The 15,388-nt window shown below is 45.8% G+C and overlaps 1 protein-coding gene across 2 annotated transcripts in view; it reads left to right on the top strand.

The window, feature by feature from the left end:
- Positions 1-15,388, top strand: part of LOC148478426 (testicular acid phosphatase homolog) — a 71,813-nt gene that overhangs the window by 14,977 nt on the left and 41,448 nt on the right. The window contains exon 2 of one of the 2 annotated variants that reach the window (XM_088455419.1): positions 3,678-3,773. In XM_088455419.1, coding sequence (XP_088311545.1) covers positions 3,678-3,773 — 96 coding nt within the window. Of the gene's footprint in view, positions 1-3,677; positions 3,774-14,837; positions 14,969-15,388 lie in introns of those variants that run through there. The other variant, XM_088455420.1, reaches the window with a different exon arrangement.

Below are 15,388 nucleotides of genomic sequence, written 5' to 3'. Positions count from 1 at the left end.
CACACATGATTTAATCCGATTTCGAAAAGGATAATGACCAACAATTTAGTAAGATTCTGACGAGCCTTTAGTGTTTACATCAGCTATTGGGGAAAACTGACAATTTAATAAGATGTTGGTGAATTAACAACATATTATTATTACATTTATTTATAGGGCGCCACAAGTGGTCCGCAGCGCCGTACATACAGTAAAGGGTACACAGAACATTATATTACAATACAGTAACCAAGATATAAACAGAACACAAGTAACAATTAGCAACACAATTCTCCATACACAATACAGCTCTGCAGATGAAGGCTGCCATAGAAGTGCTAGAGAAGAAGGCTGTGAGACAGTGGGGAGGAGGACACTGCTCCTAGGAGCTTACAATCTAGGGCAGTGTTGGCTAACCTTGACACTCCAGCTGTTATGGAACTACATAACCCAGCATGCACTGCTACAATTTTGCTATTAGGGCATGCTAAAACTGTGGCAGGGCATGCTGGGATATATAGTTCCACAACAGCTGGAGTGTCTGGGTTAGCCAACACTGATCTAGGGGAATGGAATCATTCACTCCAGTACCTTAGCTAAATGTTTGGAAGTCACTGAGGATTTTGCTTGATTTACAGCACAAATTATTGATGCTGCAGATTATGCATATCTATTTTATTTACCTACAGCCTCTGACCACTTGTAGCTGTATGATAATGATCCAGGAACAGTGGTACAAAATACTCAGCAGGCGCTTGTACCAATAATATCATATAATCAGTATAGCAGCAAAACAAACAATGAGCTTGTGTAAGCCCAAAGAGAGGACCAAAAATTGGTTACTAGTAAATACAGACAAGAATAGTTTTGCGCCGAGAGAGAATTAGTATATAGGTGTATTGTATATGGTATAGCAATAAAAAGATCACCAATTAGTTAACAAATATCTTTATATATCAGTTAAAAAATAACCATACTATATTATCAATAAAACAACAATTCAAAAATCTCTATGGTATCCTAGTAATCACATAGTTACTAGCAGCAAAGCACTGAAAATGGAAGTTGAAATACGTTGCATTAAGTGACCAAAAAGTCCATATCAAGACCATCGATAGCAAATATTATTAGATATATGCTTATGTGTACAGTCTGTCCAAAAATCGGTATCTCACCACATCCAAATAGGTAGCAAATGACTGAGGGCCTGATTCAGTCGACCTGATTCAGTCGATGGTGCCCAAGTGCGCATGCGCACAACGGAGGCGGCTCCGTCGTGCGCATGCGCGAGACCTGAATAACGACGGCCAAGCCGTTGTTAAGGGTCTCGCATCAAAGGGGGCATGCTGTCGATGGTGATTGACAGCACGCCTCCTTTGGTGGGCGTGCCGGGGGCGTGGCTGCCCAGACGGAGGCATTCCCATGGGAACGCCTACCGCCTGGGTCCGGCCCCACTGACATCACTAGTGATGTCAGAGGGAGTGCTTTTGGCTCTGATAGAGCCAAAAGCACTCCTGGGCTTGCGGCAGCAAGACCCTACCGCAGGGTCTCATCGCAAGCCCGATGGTCGCGATGGTCTTGACCATCGCGACCATCATTTTGGCCGCTCGCTATAGCTGTGGGTGGTCCCCCACAGCTTTTGGAGCGGCCAGGAGGCCGCTCCAAAAGGTAGGAGGGACGGCCCTGATTCAGAGCGAGCGCTCTGTCAGAGCGTCCGGCTCTGAATCAGGGCCTGAGTCCGCTTGAACATTCACAAGACCATTGATAGCGTATAATGTTAAATATATGCGTATGATACACAATCTGTCCGATGATAGGAATCTCACTACATCCAAATAGGTAACAGATGATTGAGTCCACTTGAACATTTACATGTCTCCAGGCCTGCGGCAGCAGCTGTTCCCGGCTGTGTGGATGCTGAATATGTGACAGCTTAGTGTCCAGTCTCCTAAGCGGCTCAGTGGGCAGGCCGCAGGAATGAAGTCAGCTAGTGACAGCTACATATAGCAATGCAAAGGTAGATTCTCCTTACTTGGCAGGCTTTGGTTTAGTCCTTTGGACAGATTCCGTCAGCAAAGAATGAAGTCTCAGATTAGTGGTCACTCAGCAGTTTAGAACATCCAGTGATAGTGATAGACCGCTAACGCGTTTCACTTCCTTTCTGGAGGCTTTATCAAAGAGCATGCTGCGGAACCGGTCCAGTGGGGACCTATGGACATTGGTGGGGGTGGTCCTAAGCCACTTGGGGGTAATGCTAATAGGGGATAGGGGATTCTGTTATAAAGGGGGCCTGTGGACATGAGTGCTTTATGTTTTTTAAGTAAAATATTTAGATACATTTTAAAAAAATTAAAATGATAATCTTTGAGTGGTTTTTGGGAAAATATTAACCAGATAAGTGGATAATGTATTTAATAAAAATGCCACTCTACCAATAGGCAGCTGCCTAGGGTGCCAGGATGTGGGGGGCAACCATTGAGTCTTACTATTACAAAATATGGATGTCTTTGAAAGAGGTATCCTTCTTGTACTTAATGTAGGTGGCAGCTGTGGAACTTTTAAAACATTGCCTCCGCACTATCTCCAGATGGGCTGGAAAGTGGGTATTAAAGTGTGTTGGCAGTGGGGGGCAGTCGCTGGAGTTTTGCCCAGGGTGCCGAGAAACCTTGCACCGGCCCTGGGCACTCACAATCTAAAGCCTAGTGGTGTGTGGCCATGCTGGAATGAACCAACTAAGAAAAGGGAATGAGAACTTTTAGGATGCACCTTGGATTTCTTGGCTTTGCTGCATACCTGTTTTACTTCTGTATTTCGGTAAGAGTCCATTCATATGGAAAAATTTATGTTGAGATATGTTCATTTTAACAATTGTTGAGTGCAAGAGTCCAAAAGATAAGCTATAACTACAGGGATGTACACTAACGTGACAAGTGTCCAATACACAGAGTGCAAGGCAAGTATGATGCTGTAGTAACCAAGCCCTGCATATAGACCGAAATGTCAGTGTGATGCTATGGTAATAACAGGAGCATACTTTCCTACTGTCCCAGAACGTCTGACAGACTACAGAAAGTTCGATGGACAGTTGGATAAGTGAGCAAGTCTCCTGGAGGCACTGAGCACTGAGTCGTGTTATAGTGGCCCCACCCCCCCATTTTACAATACATATAGCAGGAGACGGGGCTTCATTTACATGATTGTGGCATCATGCCCCCTGCACCACCCACTTGGCCCCCTAGGGGTAAATTCATACTTACTCTCCCGGTAGGTACCGAAGACTCCTAAATATTTGGGTAGTCCTCTGGAGCCCTGGAAGAGTGGGTGGAACTCATGCATCTCGCCCACTTCCTAGTGAATTGGTCAGGATGGGGATATAATCCCAGGTATTACTGGTCCGTAGGGATGGGATGGGGCTAAAATGATTTATGGTCTATGATGTAAAGAGCCTGGTCCTGCCTCCAAAGTGGTCAACTGCATCTCCATCCAGGCTTTTCCCAGAGAGGAGAATTTAAAAGTAGGCAAGTATGGGTAAGTATTTATTATGCTGTACTTTTCAGGTTTTCAGTGGTATTGGCTGCTGAACTTAAAGGGGCAATAATATTAAATACAACGCAGCAGTGTCTGATCTCCTAGATGAGATTGGAAATGTTGTAATCTATGGTCTTCTATTTAGTGTGAAATTGTCTTTGTCATTGTAGGTCTATCGTCATGGAGATCGCGCCCCTATTGATACATATCCGACAGATCCATACGGAGAAGCTGTTTGGGATAATGGACTGCAGCAACTGACCCAGGTAGATGCAAGTCAGCCACAAAAAGTAAACTGTGTGCAGTGCCAGATTAAGGTCCACATGGGCCTGGAGCTGACAATTTTTGGGAGGAGCAGAAGAAGGGATGGGAAGAGCAGAAAAAGAGAGGGCGGTAGCTGGGTAGAGGAAGGGGGGTTAGAGCCTGTTCCTGGGGATGGGAGATACTAAGGACATCTCACGGACCAGACTCCACATCAGAGCATCAAACTCTGAACACCAGTGAAGATGGCAGCAGGACGGGCAGGAGACACTTTTGGTACCCGCCCCCCCCACCTACTTGAGAATCTAAAATTATAGATGCTAGTAACACTGAGCAGTTCGTCCAGGATTAACAGTCCTCCAGAATCCGGATTGTCCACAGGAATCCCAAACGGGTAACAGCCAGTAGCAGATACTGTGGGCCTGGAGCTGCTGCTTCAACCGCCCCATTGTTAATTCAGTCCTGACTGTGGGCTTGATTCATTATGGATCGCTCTTGCGATCGCTATTGCGATTACGCATGCAGGTCTGCTGCGAAAACATGCTAATGAATGCAATTGCAAAGCCGTCGCATAGCCAGCATAGAGACGCCCACTACTGCTATCTTACATCCGTAATACCTCGCAGATATACATCGGGAAAATCGAGTAACATCGGCCCCTCACTCGCAATTAGAGCAGGTCTGACCTTACTCAGAAATTGCTCACCTCCTCGCATGCAGTGAGTACACAAGCTGCCAGAAACTTAAAGACACAGAGGGCCTGTACTACAGCAATAATTAGTTGAAAACCATGTATATCACAATTCCATCACAATAGTTTAATGTCAGCAAATGCTTGAATCACAATAGCAATATAATTGTAAAAGACATATATTGGGCAATAAACACCCTAATTTAGTAACGGGCCCCCGGATCCAGGGGGGCTCCACACCGCACACCCTGCACCCATATTATTTTAAACTTACCTGTCCGTGGTCCCGCGGCGGGTGCCAGCGCTGCTCAGAACACCGGAAAATGGCCGCCGCGGCATGCGCAGTAGACTCCAGGCACACTCTAGTGCCCGGAGTCTACTAATGCTCCGGTGGCTGGCCAGCCGCGTCAGTCGGCTGCCGGCCCCCGGGGAGAGAGGAGGGGGCCCTGCACATGGAGTGCACACGGGCCCCCTCCTCTCTTAAGACGCCCCTGTATCCGCTGTACCTGGTTTAGCATATATTGCCTTCCATTAAGACTGATGACCTCAATTTAGTAAACTTGGGGGTAAATTTACTAAGATGGGAGTTCTATTTAAGAAGTGATGTTGCCCATAGCAACTAATCAGATTCGACTTCTCATTTATCTAGCACCTTCTAGAAGATACCTGAAATCTGATTGGTTGCTATGGGCAACATCACTTCTTAATAGAACTCCCATCCAGGGCCATCTCTTCCATTGGGCTTGTTGGGCAGTTGCCCAAGGGCCCGTAGCTTTTAGGGGCCCGCCAACCTGCCCCCTGCAAGTTGGTAAATGTGTGATATTTTTATAAGCCGGCCGCTGGTGCACTGTATCCTGATCTAACCTCCCCCATTCCATCCCTCCCCCCGGTGATGAGTTCTCACCTCAGTCCCAGTTTCACTTCATCCGCCAGCTTCAGACCAGTCAGACAGCGTCTCTCTGCATGTGTGGGAGGTCTGATGGGCATGCAGGAGGGTTTAATTTTATTGACCATTAAAAAATGTTCCCGTGAATGGGTGGGTAGGGGCCCCAGTGCATTGCTTTGCCCAGGGCCCACACTGCTGTTAAGACAACCCTGCTCCCATCTTAGTAAATTGACCCCTTGAAGTCTAGTGAAGTGTGTTTTATCCATACAGTGGTAAATAGTGACAGGCGTGTATCTCGCCCCGGCAACACTGGACTCCCGGTTTCTCCGACCACTCCCGTGTCACCACCCCCAAACGCTGACCTCCCGTCACTCACTCTGCGATGGCTTTCTTTCTGCATGCGTGCGTGATCGCAATGCTAACTCACGCACGCGCACTGCCATGCATGCGCAGTACGCACCATCGACTGATCGGCGTACGCTGTTGCAGTTGCGATCCGTAATGAGTCAGGCCCTGTGTCTGGTGTATTTTCCATATTCAGACTGTGGGTGTAACAGTTCAGACATCTACCAATAATGAATGTAATAATCTCTATTCAAAGATAATTGTATCATCACTACAGAGCCGCGATTCCCGGTATTATCTTCTCATCCTGCCCACTTATCTAAGAAGTTGCACCCAGTCTTCAGGGAGTGCAGGGGACTACCCAAAAATATTGTGAATCTCCCAAATCTTCCTGTGGAATAGGTAAGTATATGTTTTTTGGGAACTCAGAGTAGATGTGTCGGGGGGCAGACTAGCAGCTAGGGGAGCTCTGGACACTGCCCGGCGTGCGGAGGTGCCCCCGTCCCGGAATGACATGCCTGTTTTTTGTGCTCACAGCGCAGAGGGTCCTGACTCCCGGATCTTAGCTTAATGCAATGTAGCTTGTTTAATTACAAGATGCCATCTGCACAAATGTATTGTAGCCCATAACAACCAATCAAAAATTGAGCTTAAATGGTTAAGTCTGGACTATAAAAATGACAGGATGGGATTGCTGTATCACAGTACATTTGTACAATATGCACTATGTTATTACATAATTCCTCGCATAATTTATAGCATTAGCAAGCATTCATCCAGAAATAGAGGAAGGCGCCAGAAACAGAGAACATCTGCATGACATGTGATTAGTCAGACAGGTTATGTCACGCTAAACCTATCCCATGACACTAATGTTCCGCTTACAGGTAATATGGTGCAGATCATAATTATAGCACCAAGTAATAAATTAATAAATGGAGTGCAAAGAAAGTGAGGTATCAGGAAAAGACTTTGGGCCTGATTCAGACCCACTCGCGAGCGGCTGTCCGCTCGCAAGTGGGTCGATGTTCTGGACTGAGCATGCGCACGACGGAGGGAGCTCCGTCGTGCGCATGCGCCAGATGCGACGAGCGAAGGAAAGTCCTTCGCTCGTTGTGTCCGATCAAAGGGGGCGTGCTGTCAATGTTGATTGACAGCACGCCCCCTTTGGTAGGCGTGCCGGGGGCGTGCCTCCCTGACGGGGGCGTTCCCACGGGAACGCCTCCCGTCAAAAGCTGGCCCACTGACATCACTAGTGATGTGATGTCAGTGGGAGTGATTTTGGCTCTGATAGAGCCAAAATCACTCCGGAGCTTGCGGTTGAAAACCTCAACCGCAGGCTCCGGCTCGCAAATTCGATGGTCGCGATGGTCTCGACCATCGCGGCCATCAAAATGCACGCTCGTATAGCCTGTGGGTGGTGACCCACAGCTATACGAGCGTCCAGAAGGACGCTCCATTTTCATGGAGGCCGGCCCTCATTCAGAGCGTGCACTCTGCTCAGAGCGTACGGCTCTGAATGAGGGCCTTTATCTGATAACATAACACATAACACAGGACCTGATACAGAATGGTACAGAATTATCGGTAATCTGCGCATGTGTCCGGTTCCATTATCGGCGTCGCTCACAGTAAAGATTTAGGGCCTGATTCAGACCCGCTCGCGGGTCTGAATCAGGGTTGATGGTGGCTCAGTGCACACGAGCGGTGTGTGCAACAGTGTGCGCGAGCCCCGTAGCGAGTGAGACCTTCACTCGCTCAGGCGCTCGCAGCAAAACGGGGCAGCTGTCGATGTTGATCGACAGCACACCCCGTTTTGTAGGTGGGTAGGGGGGGTGGTTGAACAAGCGGAGGCGTTCCCGAAGGAACGCCTGCCTTTTGTGGGCGGCCCTACTAACATCACTCGTGATGTCAGTAGTGAACTACCTGCTCTATTAGAGCTGGAAGTCCACTCGGCATTGCGAGTGCTGAGACCCTACCTTAGGGTCTCCTCGCAATGCCGATGGTCGCGATAATCGCGACCATTTCCTGCCCGCTCGTACTAGTTGTGGGTGGGCCCCCACAGCTTAGTGAGCGGACAGGAGAAAAAATTAAAAATACTCCCCGCCCTGATTCAGAGCGTGCACTCGCAAATAGCGGGCGGCTCTGAATCAGGCCCTTATTCAGTTCGTAGGCGGCAAATAGAGAAGATGTCAATCCAAATGCAGGCGTGTTGCGACCATTTTTGGGGCTTCTCTCTGCTTGCTACTGCGATCCTGTATGCAGTAAAAGTGGCTTCGGCTCCTCAGTTCCCGCGGCCATTTTACGTGACCACAGGGTTACTCAGAAGTTTGATAATCGACTGATCTGCGACGCTTTCTGCACCTCTGTACACAGCCGCTTAGATTTGCAAAGCTACTGGTGGGTATCTCAATCAGGGGCGCAGAGAGGGGGGGGGATTGGGTATTAATTACCTGGGCCCAGGCTTTCTGGAGGGGCCCAGCACTGCCCCCCCTCCCTCCCTCTTACCTCACAACAGCCCAGCACACGCTGCTGTGTGCGGTCTAAATACCAGCGCTTAATCACAAGAAATATTAAATATATTTAATTACTGAGAAACGGATGTGTAAAAAAAAATTCATATATTTCAACACATTTATTGCAATAAAATGTGACTTTCATAATAGCATAAGGAAGCTCAATATATAGTCCAATTATGTCACATATCAGCTGCTAGAAGCTGCTGTGTGCTGGGCTGTAGTGAGAGACTGCTCCTATGCCTGTGGGAGGGAGCGATGCCTTTGCGCCGGGCTGAGGGGCTCACGGCGCCCAGTGAGCAGCGGCGTTGCAAAAATGTTTAAAATAAATAAATAAATCCTAAGGGGGTGTGGCCAAGTCTTCATGATTAGGCCACACCCCCTCCCCCTGGCTCGGCCCGGCACGGATCTCAACGCCCCTGTTCTCAATACAAATCCAGGCAGCTGCGACATTTCCATATTTTTGTACAAAAGACTGCATACAAATTTGCCGATGAGGTGGCATCAGAGTGTACATCCCTGAATCAGGCCCACAGTATTATAAAATGTTATTTTATCCCTCTGACTCATCCTGCTGTGTTTGAGACACTTATAAAACAGCTGTACAGAATTATTCACCACATGAGGTATAAATTCAATATCCAACTGCCAAATAAAAAAAAACCTTTTTTCATAACACCAGGCTTTAGAACCCACTCTGTGCCAGGCAGGGTGAAGGCCATCTCATGTTAGTGACTACAAAGCCGCCCACTCATGATACAAACCAGCCATGCGGCCTGAGCTCACCGAGAGGCCAAATGAGATCACATCCGGCCATTTGGCCCTCAAACCAAACAGCTGGATTTCTTGGCATCACTGAGACAGTCCAATTAATCTACTAAGGGTTAAAGCACCTTTTTCCTCTCATTTTAATAACTGCTCAACATTTTGTTGTAAAATAAACAATGTTTCTGTACAATAGCTCTTGAATTCCTTGTACTTCTTGCAAGCCCAATAATAATGGTAGTATTGGGACAATGTTTAATTTCCTTATCACATTTAGGGGTAAATTTACTAAAGTGAGCGTTTTTAGAAATGGAGATGTTGCCCATAGCAACCAAGCAGATTCTTCTTAACATGTAACTAGCACCTTCTAGAAGTAACTAGAATCTGATTCGTTGCTATGGGTAACATCTCCACTTCTAAAAATGCTCACTTTAATAAATTTACCCCTTGGGGTCTGTCACGAACCCGGGCAGACTCGCAGATACAGCAATCTGGATCAGCTGGTTGTGACGCCGGCGCACCGCGGTCACTTAATACACGGTTCTTCTGCCACCACGCAGACTGTTCTCCGGAGGTCTGCGATCTCCCAACAGATTAATAATAAATCACATTAAAATTACACACAAATACGTAGCATGGGCCTATCCAGGCACGCAAGTTCAATCATGGAGAATATGCTAGATTAAATGTGTTTAATCCAAAAAATATTTTCAAGGCTTAGTTACAAAAATATTAATAAAATGACAAACAGATTATAATGCAAATATTCTCTTACAAAATAAAAGAGAGAAATAATTCAGAGTCCCTAAGACACTTACACTAAAGTTCTTAGCACTGCTGATGGGGTGGGGGATCTCACCCACAGGAATATCCTGATGCACTCCCAGACCTGACTGTCTGAAACCCAAGGAGTGAACATTGAATGTTGGATGGTATTCTCTTTTATACATCCCTAATTCTTTGTTCATACTTAGCAGGGTCTCCCAAACAGGTCAGCAGGGTTTGAGATTAATAGATTTCCCATAAAGGGTTACCTGGACAAACTAACAGGGTCCCTGCTTTAAAGATAAGTGATGATATAACTCACTCTTCAACTTCCCCCTTCTAGACCTACCAGAATCCTTATCTTAGCCTCTATAGCATAACAAGAGTCCTTAGAAGTAGGGCACTGAAGTAACAGGAGCTCTGGTTCTGGGATTATGATCTAGGACACTGACTTCAGTGGTCAGAAAAAGGGACAGAGCTAGTTGTTCACACATGGCCTCACACTGTGAGTGATATACATAATTTTGTTACGTGAAATCCAATCACTTGCTAATTCCAGCCCTTTCTGACCTGCACACCAAATAGCAATGGACATACCATGTTTATACAGTCTAAAGAACTAAAGGATACACAGTTATTTAACACTCCTGAAATCACAGGACATAGGCCCTCATTCAGAGCCGCTCGTTAACAGCAGTACGCTTGTTGCGTTCCGATGTTGTGACACCGCGCATGCGCCGGTGTAACACTGCGCATGTGCGTACGGCAGATTGTGAGGTTTTTTTCACTCGTTCGGCAAATTGCGAACAGGAAGTGACATGTCAAATGTGATTGACAGAACAGGCCGTTTTTGGGCGGTGACGGGGGTGGAGATGGGAAAACGCAGGCGTGGCGAGGCTTTTTTGGGGCGTACATAAATTAGCTCATGCGAACGTCCAATGTGTTCGTACCAACTCATACGTCACTGGCTGATCCTCTTTCCGTTCAAACTGCTCGCACAGCTTAGGGTCTGGATTACTCGACCACAATGGCGATGGCCTTGTCCTTTTGCCCGGGCCTCCACGATGTTTCATCGATTTATCACGGCTTGTCAGATAAACAATCAACTTTGGATTGAAAACCAGCTTGTAATGTTTTTTTTTTTTTTTCACTTTGTAATAGCACAAAACCGTACGCAGCCGAAATTCTCGGCTGCTAATTTCAGGATTACACAATCAATTAGCGTTTTTTGGTAGGAATGTATTTTACAATTTGGTTAGTATTTTTGCATTTTGTAACAATATTGTAATCATCTTTGTGTGTCTTGTAACCTTTTGCATTGGTCTTTTTTTTTTTTTTTTCATTTATTCCCAAGTGTTTTTTAAAGTAACATTTTGTTTTAACCCTTGATTTTTGGAAAGTTCCAAACTCAGATTTCGTTTGTCCCTTGTGGGACAGAATTAACTATAAAACAATTGTCAATTAATGTCACAATACAGTTGAGAACAATTTGTAGGTTTTATTTGCCAAACACATTTTTAAACAAATCATGTGCATTGTCACGTACATTTTTGGGGTCCTTGTTACCCACTAATATTTGACACATATTTTTGGTTTAAATGATATTTTTTGCACAAAAACGAAAAAATTTATAAAAACAATTCACAAGAAAGGAGAGGGAAGTTTTGGCCAGAAAGGAATATGGGGCAAGCATAGAAGGTGTGTGGGCAAAGTAGCCAGTGCTGTCATCGTTTCTTTCCCCGTTTGGCTGGGGTAGGGTGAGCGCCAGACCGGCTCCGGGATGTCCTCTGGCTGGCCTGTCCAGAGGCAGATGTTGTGGCCTCTGGACTAGGCACAGGGCTAGGCACATTTGGAGGAATGGCTGTTGTTGTGCCAGAGGTGGAGGATCCTGATGTTCCGGCAGGAAGGGAGGTCGGCTCCACCATGTGCTGGCGAACGAGCTGCTCCAGGGCATTGGTGATTCGGATGTTGGCCCTGGTATTTTCAGCCAGGGCCTGACCAATGGTCACGTTGGCCGCAGCATTTTGCTCCAGGGCCTCAGCCACCCGTAGCAGACTGGCGTCCATCCTCTGCAGAATCTCCGTATGGGAATCCGATTTAAAATTGAGTTCTGTGAGGAGTGCCACTGCCTGCGAGGGGGATTGCCCAGGACTGGCTTCTGCAGGGTCCTCAGCCGGATGTACTGGTTCCTCCCCTGCAGAGCCAGCAGAAATTCTGCGGCCAAGGCTCCCCTCTGGAGCAGACTCATCCGCCTGTGTCTCTGTGCGAAAAAAGAGAAAAGAGGAACATTACAATCTACATATTGTCACATTAACATTTCAGAGTTGGTTACCTCACAACATTTACCTGGGACAACATGAGGAGCCGCAAAGTCTGGCATGTCCGTATCCATGTTGGACACGCCAAACACCTCCACATCCTGCACACACCCCTGTGCCAGCTCTTCCAAATCATTAAACTCCAATGACACAGGGGTGGGACCCCCATCTGTCCCCCTTGCATGCCTAGCCCTGTCAGCCATTTTTTGTTTCAGGCGATATTTGAAGTCTTGCCATCTGTGGGTGAAAAAGTAGGCATTATTCCTGCATTATTTCTATCTGTTTTTTTGGGGGGGTCAAGTTTTTACTTACCGTTGTTTCACATCCCGGGCTAGACGGACATAATCACCCACCCTATTGACAGCACTGGCTATCTCCTCCACACATTCTCCACTTCTGGCTTGCACCCATATTCCTGTATGGGTGTCAGGATGTCCACACACTTCTGAACCAAAACCTCCATCTACTTTCTTGTGAATTGTGGCTGCCTTTTCTTTTTCCCTGCTTTGCCCGGAATACTGGGCCCAGCAGTCTCTTCCATGTCATCCTCCACACCTGTTTTCCAAAAAAATGTGAAATTGTAGCGTGCAAACTTTCACTATATTCTGTCTCAAAATAATCCTTGTTTGGAAATGCCTGAAAAACTTACCTGCCGCCTCTTGGCCATTGTTTGGCTGGTCTGTAGCCATTTCTTATAACAAAACAAGAAATACACCAGACCGTTTTTTTTTGGTCGTGACGTATTTATACATGCGTCCTTATTATTCGGCCGCATCATTGATTGTGCGTTCCTATGATCCCTCCTTAATTTGAGCGGGAAAATAAACACTATTTATGGCTTTGGCCGTCTCGAGTCTAGGTGGCGGGTGTTGGTTGTTGGAGGTTACGTTGGTCGGAGTGGATTGTTGGCGGGAATTGTATTTGGCGGTGTTTGGCGTTTTTTTCTGTGCGTTTTTTCGGAGTTTATCTTTCCGTTCGCTTTTTTTGGTGTGGTTCTTTTATTTGTGGTGTATTTTTTTGGTAAGTTTTTTGACGTCTTCCTTATGTTCAATTTGGCTATCCTTCTTTTTTTTAATTTTGTTCTCTAATTTTTTCACAATTATCCTTTTGTAGGATTTTTTTGGCTCTGCCCCAACGACCTTTTTGTCCGGTGACTTATATATCCTGTATTGGTAAGTTTGGATTTTCACTTGTTTGTTAAATGTTCATGTCATTTTTATCGCAACTTTTGTGCACCTTACAGTTTTTACCTTTGGTTTTGAGTTTCCTAAATGTCTGAACAAATTAGTGCATTTTTGTCTGCTTATTTGCTGTATTGTAATTGCGAACTAATTAGCGCATTTTTGTCTGCTTATTTTCTGTAGTTAAATTGCGAACTAATTAGCGCATTTTTGTCTGCTTATTTTCTGTAGTTAAACTGCGAACTAATTAGCGCATTTTTGTCTGCTTATTTTCTGTAGTTAAATTGCGAACTAATTAACGCATTTTTGTCTGCTTATTTTCTGTAGTTAAATTGCGAACTAATTAGCGCATTTTTGTCTGCTTATTTTCTGTAGTTAAATTGCGAACTAATTAGCGCATTTTTGTCTGCTTATTTTCTGTAGTTAAATTGCGAACTAATTAGCGCATTTTTGTCTGCTTATTTTCTGTAGTTAAATTGCGAACTAATTAGCACATTTTTGTCTGCTTATTTTCTGTAGTTAAATTGTGAACTAATTAGCGCATTTTTGTCTGCTTATTTTCTGTAGTTAAATTGCGAACTAATTAGCGCATTTTTGTCTGCTTATTTTCTGTAGTTAAATTGCGAACTAATTAGCGCATTTTTGTCTGCTTATTTTCTGTATTGCAATTGCGAACTAATTAGCGCATTTTTGTCTTCTTATTTTCTGTAGTTAAATTGGGTGATATTTACCGTTAGCAATCTTGGTTGTTTTTTGGGCCCCAAATTGTGGAAGTCTGCGCACTGTCGGTTTGCTATTTGGAGAAATGTGTGTTTATCCCCTTTTATGTTTAGTCTTTTACCAAATTAAGAATCCAAAATGGCCACCCAACATTTTTACCTTGTTCGGCTTTTTTTTTTTTTAGGCTTTGTAAATCATGACAATACCCCGGCATGTAAGCATCATTGGATTGTATCGTAAAGATAAGTATTTTTCGTTTTTTTGGGGGGCAAACAAACCTTACATTCAATTCTTGCCATTTCAGGTTGATCTTGGTCGGATTGTTGTGGCCATGCTCCCGGAAGCCGACCAACCTCAATCTCGTCCCAGGTGTAGGCATCGTAGGCGTGCAAGGCCCCAGATATATCGAACACGTGTCACCCTTTTTGGAATGCCCGATGATGAGGTGTTAAGACGCTACCGTCTTCCGCCCCAAATCATCATAGCCACTCTCTCATTAATAGAGAGTGATCTTGAGCGGCAAATTGACAGTCCAACAGCAATACCACCACTTATGCAATTTATGGCGGTGTTACATTTCTGTGCCTCAGGATCCTTTCAAACCACGGTGGGAATAGTTGCGGGAATATCCCAATCCTCCTTTTCCAGGATCCTGAGGGCAGTGATGGAGGCCCTTTTCAAGCACCTCCATCATTTTATTAAAATGCCTTTGGATATGGGTGCCCTTAGTGTGGCCAAGGCCAATTTTTACCAAATAGCTGGCTTCCCACACATCATAGGGGTTGTGGATGGTACTCACATACCACTTCAGCCTCCAGCACGGCTGGAAGCCATTTTTAGGAACCGCAAACACTATCACTCACTGAATGTAATGGTGGTATGTGATGCCTCCCTCCAGATCCTGTCCCTGAATGCAAAATTACCCGGGAGTGCACATGACTCATTCGTCATCCGGCAATCAGGGATATGGCAAAAATTAGACAACCTACAAGCTGGTGATGCGTGGCTTCTGGGTAAGTGGAGACCTTTAGTACATACCAATGCTAAGCTTGATACACAGTGTTCCTGATGTTGTCACTTATTTTTCACAGGAGACAGTGGCTACCCTTGCACGCCCTGGCTGCTCACTCCTTATTTGGCTCCCACACCAGGGCCACAAAGTAATTTTAATTCCGCACTTACAGCCACCAGGCAAGTGGTGGAGCGCTGTATCGGCCTTTTAAAAGGCCGATTCAGATGCCTCCACCACTCTGGTGGCGAACTCATGTATTTGCCGGATATGGTTTCGAAAATTGTGGTCCTGTGTGGGATATTTCACAACATCGCCATAAGGAGTGGTGTCCCAATGCAGCCAGAGGATGCCTTGCCTGAGGATGGCCCCCCCGAGGTTGGTTGGAGGTCAGTATGTGGGGGGGCCATACGCGATGATGTGG

Source organism: Taudactylus pleione, unplaced genomic scaffold (assembly GCF_031769625.1).
Source record: "Taudactylus pleione unplaced genomic scaffold, aTauple2 ptg000655l, whole genome shotgun sequence".
NCBI lineage: Eukaryota > Metazoa > Chordata > Amphibia > Anura > Myobatrachidae > Taudactylus > Taudactylus pleione.
The sequence above is the reverse complement of the archived record's forward strand: the minus strand, read 5'-3'. Positions and strand labels throughout refer to the sequence as shown.